Raw genomic sequence first — 12,369 nt, 5'->3', positions numbered from 1 at the left:
ACGTGCCTGGTATGTTAACGTAACATATTATGGTAAGAGTCATTCAAATAACTATAACATATAGAACATGCTATACGTTTACCAAACAATCTGTCACTCCTAATCGCTAAATCCCATGAAATCTTATACGTCTAGTCTCTTACGTGAATGAGCTAAATAATATTATTTGATATTTTACAGTAATGTGTTAATAGTTTCACACATAAGTCGCTCCTGAGTATAAGTCGCACCCTCGGCCAAACTATGAAAAAAACTGCGACTTATAGTCCGAAAAATACGTTATACTGTATATGTAATGTAGTACCAGGCACATTCATGAGATCATGTAATATTTGTATATTTTGGTCATTTTAAGCATGCGACGGCGTATTAATTTCACAGACTCATCACAACGTTTGCTATTTCCTTCAACAACAACAACAACACTACTAATCATGGCAGACTTCACCAGAGACAACAAAGACTACTTTGGTACAAATGATTATCCAGAACCTTGTATTTTTTATCCTTAATATACCAAGGATGAGCTACAAGTTTTAGAAGCTGGGTGAAAAGCAGAATCAATAAGTAGCAGTATTGCTAAGTGTTGAATAAGATACACAAACTACGAACATAATAAAACAATCACTTACTGTACAACGTCCTCTCTCACTGGGATGCCGACTGATGGGACGTTTATATCTTCCCGTTTACATGAAGAATTAATCATAATCCTCACGCAGGTGGAAAATCTAATCAAATACAACCAAAACAAGTGTCTTTTTGTGTCTCTCTCTAAGTTGAATGTCAAAGTTGACCAACTTCTCAGTTTATGTCCACATTCTTCTACTTTCTAGGTGAGAAGCATGATTTAAAATCTAGAATTAACTTTTACCAACTCAGAGGGGATGTAGCGGCTCACATGTTCAAAATGTCAATATTGCAGCTAGGGTTGACCGAATACCAATTTTTTGTTACCGCTACCAAAATGTATAGTGATACTTTTCAAAATAAAGAGGGCCACAAAAAATGTCATTATTGTCTTCCTTTTAACAGAAAATCTTACGATACGTTAAACATATGTTTTCTATTGCATTCAAAGAACAATTTTTCAATATACAACTTTCCATATTACATATAGCCTGCCGTCATCTAGAATTAGGTTATAGTAGCATAGAAAGCTTTATTGACATTATATTAAATGCTTCATGATTTACGGTTGAACTTCCTAGTCTGTGCTTTAAGACAAATACAATTATTAGTAAATACTAACACAATTCTATGGATAAAAGTACACAAAAAAAACATGTAGCAGGTAAAACACACATTGTCAAGGATAAAACACAAATTGTAGCAGTATTGTGCGCAGCTGTGTGTGTGTCTACGTATTTGCATGTGCACAGCAGGGAAACTAGTTAACTACATTACCTGGTACTCCTTATACAGGTCTGAATGATTGTTATTTAAATGTTTACCTTAGTTTGTAGCAAAGGTGGTAATACTGATCGCTATTCAAGGCATGTTTTAAAGCAGTGGTCCCAACCACCGGGCCGCGGCCCTTGGTATCGGGCCGCACAAGAAATTAAAAAAAAAACAAAAAACACTTATTTTTTATTTTTTATTAAATCAACATAAAAAACACAATATATAGATTATATATCAATATAGATCAATACAGTCTGCAGGGATACAGTCCGTAAGCACACATGATTGTATTTCTTTATGAAAAACAAATAAAAAACAAATTATGTAATTGTTTTTATATTGTTTTTCTTTCTTTTTTATTCAAGAAAAAGTTTATTTATTTATCTAATTTTTTTATTTTTTTTTAAAGGACCTTATCTTCACCAGAACAGGTTGTCAATGATATCAGATTGTTCAAAAGGGTTCTTAAAACCAGGTCCAGTCCAGATTATGTCCAGGTCGGGCTCAGCAACACACACCTTCACCAATGTAAACTGAAAACCAGGGAACACAAACAGATTGCATACAATCCACAAACAAAATTACATTTTCAAAATAAGCACCCATGTACAGTCCAGATCACGTCCAAGTCGGACTCAGCAACACACATCTTCATTTATGTACACTTAAATTAGGGAACACCACAACAGATTGCATATCATTTATAAACAAAATTACATTTTCAAAATAAGCCTTTGAGGACTTCCCATCTGTCTTGTACATGTTAAAGAATGGACAATAATAAAGAATCCTGAATCCTGAATATTCAGGTCACGAGATATAACTTAAGTATTGTTGGCGGTTTTTGGATGTTTTTAAGAGGGCTTTATGGGTGCAATAGAATACTCCTATTAGCTGCATTGTTAGCCACCTCATACTTACCGTATTTACGACTTAGAATGCATAAAAAAAAAGAAAAACGTGTGCTTGTCTAACATAGGGAGTTTGGTTGACAGGTGAAATTCACTCCCGAAAAGTACAGTTCCTCCTTTAAGCCTATTTGGACTTTGTTAAAAATATCCTTTTTTGCCAATGTGTCCGGATAGAAGGTCGCAAGTTTCAACTTGATTTGTGCTGCGCTAACTTTCATGAGCACGTAGTCGAATGTGAGAGTGGCGCCATTAGGAAAATTGGAGATGATGGAGTCCTATTTAGGAGAAGAAAGGGATACGCAGTTCAAAGAGGAGAGCAATCAGTTGGTATTTTGGATTTTGCGAAGCACAAAACATGTTTCTGTGTTCCGAAAGAAGTGCTGCAATCTGTCACCTTTGTCTCTATATGCCTCAGTGGGGATGTGCTGACACTGCACATTGATGTTGGTAGAAGAGAGCGTCCTTTCACTGCTTCCTCATCCTCATTGGTTCTATTGGATCTCGTTTGCATCAGGTGTGGTCCATGGACGGCTATTACAAGGGCAGGCGCGTGCAGGAGTACAGAACCATGGCCGACTTCACCAAGGGCCAGAACTTTGTGCAGCACCTGCTGCCACACCCCTGGGCCGGGACCGGTCACGTGGTCTACAACGGCTCGCTGTACTACAACAAGCACCAGAGCAACATCCTGGTAGGCTGCAATACTTCCCATTGAATTGACATTAACTATTATTCGTGTTAGAGGAATATTTTCCCACCTTTTGGCAGAATAGAACACCTTAGAAATCACTAGCTTTGACCCTCGTTCTGCTCGAAGAGATGAGCTCACCCTGTTTTATTACCTATGCAGTCACATACACACTCCATATTGCGGCATTCATATTAGTCTAGACTCATATATATTTATATATATATATATATATATATATATATATATATATTTATATATATATATACATATTTATATATATATATATATACACTACCGTTCAAAAGTTTGGGGTCACATTGAAATGTCCTTATTTTTGAAGGAAAAGCACTGTACTTTTCAATGAAGATAACTTTAAACTAGTCTTAACTTTAAATAAATACACTCTATACATTGCTAATGTGGTAAATGACTATTCTAGCTGCAAATGTCTGGTTTTTGGTGCAATATCTACATAGGTGTATAGAGGCCCATTTCCAGCAACTATCACTCCAGTGTTCTAATGGTACAATGTGTTTGCTCATTGGCTCAGAAGGCTAATTGATGATTAGAAAACCCTTGTGCAATCATGTTCACACATCTGAAAACAGTTTAGCTCGTTACAGAAGCTACAAAACTGACCTTCCTTTGAGCAGATTGAGTTTCTGGAGCATCACATTTGTGGGATCAATTAAACGCTCAAAATGGCCAGAAAAAGAGAACTTTCATCTGAAACTCGACAGTCTATTCTTGTTCTTAGAAATGAAGGCTATTCCACAAAATTGTTTGGGTGACCCCAAACTTTTGAACGGTAGTGTATATATGTATATATACTGTATACACACACATACATATACTGTATATAGAAATGTGTGTATACATACGGTACATACATATATATATGTATATATATATACTGTATATTAGGGATGTCCGATAATATTGGACTACCGATATTATCGGCCGATAAATGCTTTAAAATGTAATATCGGAAATTTTTGGTATCGGGTTCAAAATTATCGGTATCGGTTTCAAAAAGTAAAATTCATGACTTTTTTAAACGCCGCTGTGTACACGGACGTAGGGAGGAGTACAGAGCGCCAATAAACCTTAAAGGCACTGCCTTCGCGTGCCGGCCCAATCACATAATATCTACGGCTTTTCACACACACAAGTGAATGCAATCCATACTTGGTCAACAGCCATACAGATTACACTGAGGGTGACCGTATAAACAACTTTAACACTGTTACAAATATGCGCCACACTGTGAACCCACACCAAACAAGAATGACAAACACATTTGGGGAGAACATCCGCACCGTAACACAACATAAACACAACAGAACAAATACCCAGAACCCCTTGCAGCACTAACTCTTCCGGGACGCTACAATATACCCCCCACCCCGCTACCACCAAACTCCCCCACCTCAACCCCCCTCCATCTCCCGAATTCAAAGGTCTCAAGGTTGGCAAGTATGCTCATGGGGTCGCGGGGGTTGCTGGAGCCTATCTCAGCTGCATTCTTGAAACATGCTAAAGTTAGCATTCTAGCGTGTTAACTTAGCCAATTTTGCAGTCAAACACCTTACAGTCATATAACTTCGTACCTGACATAATGCTAACTGTTAGTATGCTAATGTTAGCATTCTAACATTAGAATGCTAACTTTTTTAGCCATTTTTACAGCCGAAGACCTCAGAGTCATATAACATGGTACTTGACCCATTCTAACTGCTATAATGCTAATGTTAGCACTTGCGCATATCATCGGCGTGCACACTTCAGCATTGACGCGCCATTTCTCCCGAAATTTCATATTGTAAAAAATCTGCAAATGGCCCCCGGGCCACACGTTGGACACCCCTGGTTTACAGTAACAAAAATCGACATTTTCATGGGTGCGTCCATTATTCACAGCTTTTCTGTATTCACGAGGGGTCTTGGAACATAACCCCTACATCTAGCAGGGGTCGACTTTATATTATTCATCTTCTTCTCTTCTCGCCGCCTTCTTCTGCTGATTTGGAAGACAAAGCAAAACGCATGACCAGAGTCAACCCTGCGAGTTTTCGCACGCCTTCATAAATACTGTGAATTAATTTCAATGCGTTTTCGTTGTGTTCCAGGTCCAGTACCACTTCCGCTCGCGCAGCGTGATGCTCCAGCGCAGCCTGAGCGGCGCGGGGTACAACAACACCTTCCCCTACAGCTGGGGGGGCTCCTCTGACATTGACCTCATGGCCGACGAGACGGGCCTGTGGGCCGTCTACACCTCCATCCCCAACGCTGGGAACATCGTGGTAAGACTCACACATTTTTAACTATAAACTATAGATGGGAATCTTTTTGCGCCTCACGATTCGATTCCGATTATTGGGGTGATCAATCCAACACAATTTTTTAAATATATATTTGTTATATAAATGATAATTAATAAAACTTTTTCAGGTTACAAAAGGTCCTCTTGGCTGCTGACTCAGTGGCCTAGTGGTTAGAGTGTCCGCCCTGAGATGGGTAGGTTGTGAGTTCAAACCCCGGCCGAGTCAGACCAAAGACTATAAAAATGGGACCCATTACCTCCCTGCTTGGCACTCAGCATCAAGGGTTGGAATTGGGGGTTAAATCACCAAAAATGATTCCCGGGCGCGGCCACCGCTGCTGCTCACTGCTCCCCTCACCTCCCAGGTGGTGATCAAGGGTGATGGGTCAAATGCAGAGAATAATTTTGCCACACCTAGTGTGTGTGTGAGACAATCATTGGTACTTTAACTTTAACTTAACATACAACTTATCTGGTCAGTGTTGGTCTAAAAAACGTATTTTTTATTATTATTTACAAAAATCCTACAATGTTGATCAATCTAATAAAAGAACATAGAGCAACTCCAACCCAATTAAGATAGAATGGTACAAAGCAATTGAGAATACATACAAATACAATACGGACAAATGGAAAAACCAAAAAATGTATAAAAGAAAGAGTGTCAATCATCATCATCATAATAATAATATAAATTAAAGCTGCAAGCAGCATTGGTCGGGTCCGCCTTTTGGCAGGTGCTAGTCCTAGGTGTCCCAATATTTACGTCCAGTGGTAGTCCTGAGTGAGACCTACATAGAGGTTTTTGTTTCGTGTCTCTACGATATTCATACTGGGAGTTAGAGGAAGTTGTGTCTGAGTTCACATTGTCATTATAGGCTATTGTGTGTATTGAGGACAAAGAAAGGAGTAATTGCATTTTCGTTGTCATTTTTGGCACCGGAGCAGCATCAGTGCTGCGGGTCTTTGAAGGCTCGTAAAATCAAAACGGTAGCACTAATCACAACTCTTTCGTCAACTTTTAATCAGAAGGGTTCAATCTCTCTCCTGTAGCAGTTTGAAGCCGAAACGACAAACGCGCTCAGAGGAGATAACGTTTGATGTTTGGTGACCGTTTGTAACAAAAATGTTGTTTTGAAGGAGGAATAGCAAACTTCCTGTCGATTTTTGCTGAAGGATGTCAATCTATGAAATGTAGGTCTAGGCGAGACCTACATAGAGGTATTTGTTTCATGTCTCTAAGACGTTCCTACCGGAAGTTACAAGCCGTTTTGTCAGAGTTTTCCTCTGAGGAGCAGTTTTTTCTCTGTTTTTTCCAAAAATTATGTAGAGCACAATTTTGAGTTTTGGGGTTCGTTTTTTTTTAGATCGCAGTTTCCACCAGTCCCGATGTGTGTGAGAATTTTGGTGAGTTTTGAAGTATTTTAAGGGGGTGAAATTACAGCTCAAAAATCAAAAATGAGTGTTTTTAGTCATTTTTTGTCTTGAAGGGGAAATTGCCAAATTCCTGTTGGTTTTCGCCCGAAGAAGTGAAATTATGAATTGTAGGTCTAAGTGAGACCTACATACAGGTTTTTGTTTCATGTCTCTACGACCTTCCTAGTGGGAGTTAGATGCAGTTTTCTTCCTAGGGGGCGCTAGAGTGCAATTGTGATTTTTTGGGTTTGGTTTTTTTACTAAAGTGTGCTGTACCCGAGTTTGGATGTGTGTAAAAAATTTGGTGAGTTTTGAAGCATGTTAAGGGGGGCAAAGTAGTGCGCAACGGTGCGGAAGAATAATAAAGAAAAATTCAATAGGGTCCTTTCGTCCCATTGCAAAAGGACTCCCTTTGGGATTCCTTTTGAAAAGGTCCTGTGCGGACCCTAATAATAAACATTACAAAAACAATAGGTTCCTTTGTAACCAGTACAAAGGACTCCCTGTGGGAGTCCTTTGTACAGGGTACAGGGCGGACCCTAATAATGGTTGTTTAAAGCTTTAAATCCAAAAACTGATTCTGTTTGAAAAAAATGCAAAACATTTTTTATAAATAATTTCTTGAAAATTATGAATCGATTTAGAATCGGAATAAATAAAAATCGCAATTTGGATGTGAATCAATTTTTTTTAGCACCCTAATAGTTATACAGTGGAACCTCGATTTACGGACTTAATTGGTTCTTCAGCAAGGTTCGTAAATTAAAAAGTTTGTATAGTGAAGCTAATTTTTCCATAAAAAAACAATGTAAATGTCACACTGGGCTTCAGACCCCAACGCAGAGAAGAAATTAAGTCACAGAGAAGAAATTAAGTTAAGTTAAAGTACCAATGATTGTCACACACACACTAGGTGTGGTGAAATTGGTCCTCTGCATTTGACCCATCCCCTTGATCACCCCCTGGGAGGTGAGGGGAGCAGTGGGCAGCAGCGGTGGCCGCGCCCAGGAATCATTTTTGGTGATTTAACCCCCAATTCCAACCCTTGATGCTGAGTGCCAAGCAGGGAGGTAATGGGTCCCAATTTTATAGTCTTTGGTATGACTCGGCCGGGGTTTGAACTCACAACCTACCGCTCTCAGGGCGGACACTCTAACCACTAGGCCACTGATACAATAATAAGAATAATAACAAAAAGAGCACTCAAAAAGGAGTGAGGTAAAATAACTAAACACACAAAAGGTGTAGAGAGGAAACAGATAACACTACACGGCAGCGCCGGGGCTGAGCCTCAGGAAGGAGAAGCGTGAGTGGAGCCAAAGCAGAGGACTACTGGAAGGCTGAACCATCAGGAATCTACTGGCGCCGAGTGAATGGACTGGAGAGCTTAAGTTGTCAGGAGGAAATGGGTATCAAGTGAGCGCGCAGGAGGCTCTGCCTAATGACCCAGAAAACAGGCACTGCAACAAAAAAACAGACCAGCTGCAGAAGAGCTGCCAGATCATGACAGTTAATATGAATAATGGGTTCCAGTCTTGACAAAAGTCCATATTTTAGTGAAGGTTTGTAGACTTTGAATATAATATAAAGCGCTATACCTATATATCAAAAATACATAACAAGGAAGTGATGGATCTACTTTCTCTTTAGTAACAAGACAAAACAACAACGACGACAAGCCAAACTGTCCTGTAGCACTGCTCTGCCGACACGCGCACACACACACAGAAGTCCCATCGGTACCCTCACAAATGATCAGAAAACACAAATATCCTTTACTTTTTACAAATATACTGCTAAAATCAAAAAAACATTAAAAAAAAGTAAAATCCACTTTCATTAACTTTGGCAAAGAAGGAGCTCACCAGAAAGGAACAAACAGAGGGGGGAGGGGGGAGGGTCCGTGTGGGTGTGTGTGTGTGTGTGCTCTTGAAAGAGGCATCGCTGAACAAAAGGTAGTCTTTTTCGCCGCAGTGAAATAAGTCTGTTTTGGCATCTTTTCCCAGTAAAGTCCATTTTCATCACAATTAAAACATACTTTTGTACATAGCCTGCTTTCTCGATTTTTCCGTAGTTGCAAGCGCCGTTAAAGTACTCCTTGCAAATAGTCTTTTTTTTTTAACTCTCCCAGCAATTCCCTCCATTTTTCCACGCTGGTCTGTTGTCTTTTTGGGACTCTTATTTAGTTAGCAAAATGGACAAAGCTTGTCAAAAAACACAGAAAAGACACACTATGAAGCACTGAGAAGGGACTACAGTGCACTGCACAGCAGGGGACGTGGAGGGCTCCACCTCCCCTATAATGCTGTGCCCTGCTTTTTGCCTGCAGGCGTGACACAAAATAAATGAATGAATGAATGAAGCGTTCGTACAGAGACATGGTTCACATACGGAGGCATGTTTGGCTCCATCTAAAAGTGTGTAAATTGAAAAGTTTGCAAATATAAGGGCTCGTAAATAAAAGTTTCACTGTACTACTTATTTAACCACTCATTAAATGTAACAGTCGACAGGGAATTCATCTGTTTAGGGGCAAACTAAAAAACAAAAAAAAATGCATTTGAGTATTCTTATCTGTCATACAAGTGAAAGAAGTGTACTACATACGTAATAGGGGTGTCAAAAATATATATTTTTTAATGAATCACGATTCTTATTTGTAACGATTCTTAATCAATTCGAAAAATAATTAAAAAGCTTTTTTTTTTTTAAACTGTCCTGTCCAGCCATTTTATTAAATGTTTGGGTAGAACTTTATTAAACAAAACCAGTTTTCTTTTAAGTAATATACAAATCTATCAGAGCTGTGGATCTATTCCATGGAGAAATGTAGTTAATCATAGAACTATCACCCAATGTTATTAAAAAAAAAGCATGGATTTTGAATCAAGAATCAATTCTGAATCGAATCGTTACCCTTTTGGTGCCCAAAGTTTCACAGCCCTACTATATAATGCAACTAAAATAAAGTAAAACTAGTCACTGTTTGAGGACACTTGAATGATGTAATGAAGAAGAAACAGGAAGTTGTTCTATAGGTATTTCGACACTAATAAGTGTATTGTACTTTGTCAGTGTATGTCATTCATGTAAAATTTCTTATCATAATTAGCAGGAAGTTCCGTTTCCTGTTCTATGGTTATTGTCACAATTTTTTCGTCTTTAGCTAACACTGGTTTCCTTCTGCGTTGTCATTACGCACAAAAAAGTAAAAATACAATTTTTTTGGTTAAAGTTATTTATCTTAGATCAGGGGTTTCCAAACTTTTTGACTTGAGGGTCGCATTGGGCTAAAAAAATTTGGGCCAGGGGCCGAAAGCCGACTGCATGGAAAGTAACTGTGTGTGTGTGTGTGTGGGTGTGTGTGTGTGTGTGTGTGTGTGTGTGTGTGTGTGTGTGTGTGTGTGTGTGTGTGTGTGTGTGTGTGTGTGTGTGTGTGTGTGTGTACATGTTATATTATCAATCAAAGTCAATCAAAGTTTATTTATATAGCCCTTTTAATCACAAATGTCTCAAAGGGCTGCGCAAACCACAACGATTCCACATCAGGGCAAGAAAAAAACTCAACCCAATGGGAACAATGAGAAACCTTGGAAGGTAACGGTACAATGGATGTGGATACTGTTAATAATGTGAGAGTCCAGTCCATAGGGAGGTCAACCCATCAGGTATTAATATAATGGATATATCATTAATATAATTGAATATATAATTAATACAATGGATATATAATTAATATAATTGGATATTAAGAGTATTTGAAAGTTGGACTCCTACCTTGTTTACTTCTGTGACGACCTTCTTAAAGTTTTGTAATCAATCAGAAATATCAAGCAGTTAAAACGCGCCAAACATGGATAAGTGTGGAGAGAGTGTTTTACTTTTTTCCCGTCATGCACTTTAATGTAATTTTGAATTTTAAATGGTGTTTGTACGTTTTTCATAATATATCATAATATCCACAATGTTCATGTGTGACCAAGTATGTTGACCTTTGTGTTAGTTGCATTTTTTTCCCACCATGACTAGGGAAGGTTGTTTGGATTGTGTCATACAATTGAATGCTGTGCTGTTATCTTAACCTCTTAAGGCCCAAGCTGTTTGTTTACATGCTTTTTTAATTTCTCTTTGCTTTTTTGGACCCTAACTAGAATAAAAACAAAAAAATCATCTTTTGATATGATGTACTTAGTCCATAAGTACACAAACCTCATGTGTAGTGACATGCTAATTTTTATTTTTACACTTTTTTTTTCTAAATTCCATTGTATGTTATACTCTCCTGACACCACCAGATGGCAGTATAAGTGTCCACATAAGCGGCCATAAAACCCCAATTCAGTAGTGTACACAATTTTGGAAATAAGAGCTACAAGGTGCTGTCAACGCATGTGGCCACTTAGGCCTTTAGGTTCAAGTATTTTCAAGGGTCATTGATCTGATTTACTCACATTGTCCACAAGATGGCAGCAAATATGTAGCATTCAGTAACCGCCTGGTATTTAAGATTATTTTGAAAGCGCCACATCTGGCGGGCCAAAATGAATGGACACCACTGAGCTGAAGTCTCATGAGATTTGCCAGTGACGTCATTAATGCCAATAGTTTGAAATCGAGGTTGAACCTCAAATGTAATAATTAAAACAAGGAAAAATGTGACTATAAAATGGTTAAGAAAAGGGTCAGTTGCTATGATATGTCGTGATGTCTTTCCGGCCCTGCAGGTGAGTCGCTTGGACCCCCGCTCGCTGGACGTCCTGCGCAGCTGGGACACGGGCTTCCCCAAGCGCAGCGCGGGCGAGGCCTTCATGATCTGCGGCGTCCTCTACGTCACCAACTCCCACCTGGCGGGCGCCAAGGTGCACTTCGCCTACAACACCAACACGTCCACGTACGAGTACACGGACGTGCCCTTCCACAACCTCTACTCGCACATCAGCATGATGGACTACAACCCCCGCGAGAGGGCGCTCTACACCTGGAACAACGGACACCAGGTGCTCTACAACGTCACGCTATTCCACGTCATACGCACCGACGGCTAGGCCGCCTCTCGCTTCGACCGCAGCACCGTCTGCCCGCCGTGTGGCGGCTCAGCGCGCTAACGCGCCGCTCTGAAGAGTCACCGCAGAGCGCCGCCGCCACAACGAGGACGCCATGTGAACAAAGTCGGGCCGCCTGAGCTCATCCATATTCTATTTAAACCCCCCCCCCCCCCCCCCCCCCACCCCCACTCGTGTCTGAGCGTTGAGCGACAACAAAGCGGCCGAACGCCTTTTAAACTTGGGGTTTGTCATGTGATCGTGTTCAGTCAGCATGGTTGTCTTCTTTCAATAAACTCCACTAAACTTCACGACTCTCTTCTTCTTTTTCAGAGACGTTCGCCTCGCTCACAAGGCCCCACGGTCAGGCTGAGGAAAATGTCCGCCCGTTGTAAGAGAATAAAAGACTCGCATCCAGGTAACATTAGCGTTAGCATTAGCATCCGTGCGATGTGAGTCAACAGATCGTAGTTGCAGGTTAACCGGAATAACTGTTTGCCGTACGTGCAAGTTAACTTTAGCGAGCTAGATTGCTAATTGTTAGCATTCAAAATTAACATGTATTCATGCCTGAGCGGATTG

General features: G+C 39.9%; 1 protein-coding gene across 3 annotated transcripts in view; it reads left to right on the top strand.

Moving 5' to 3' along the window:
• Positions 1-12,098, top strand: part of LOC133633832 (noelin-2-like) — a 62,651-nt gene extending 50,553 nt beyond the window's left edge. For all 3 annotated transcript variants that reach the window (XM_062026565.1, XM_062026566.1, XM_062026564.1), the window contains 3 exons: positions 2,830-3,006; positions 5,136-5,309; positions 11,470-12,098. In XM_062026565.1, the coding sequence (XP_061882549.1) occupies positions 2,830-3,006; positions 5,136-5,309; positions 11,470-11,790 (672 nt within the window). In that variant the 3' untranslated portion in view covers positions 11,791-12,098. The remainder of the gene's footprint in view (positions 1-2,829; positions 3,007-5,135; positions 5,310-11,469) is intronic.
• Positions 12,099-12,369: the final 271 nt, after the last annotated feature.

Source organism: Entelurus aequoreus, linkage group LG18, assembly GCF_033978785.1.
Source record: "Entelurus aequoreus isolate RoL-2023_Sb linkage group LG18, RoL_Eaeq_v1.1, whole genome shotgun sequence".
NCBI lineage: Eukaryota > Metazoa > Chordata > Actinopteri > Syngnathiformes > Syngnathidae > Entelurus > Entelurus aequoreus.
The sequence above is the reverse complement of the archived record's forward strand: the minus strand, read 5'-3'. Positions and strand labels throughout refer to the sequence as shown.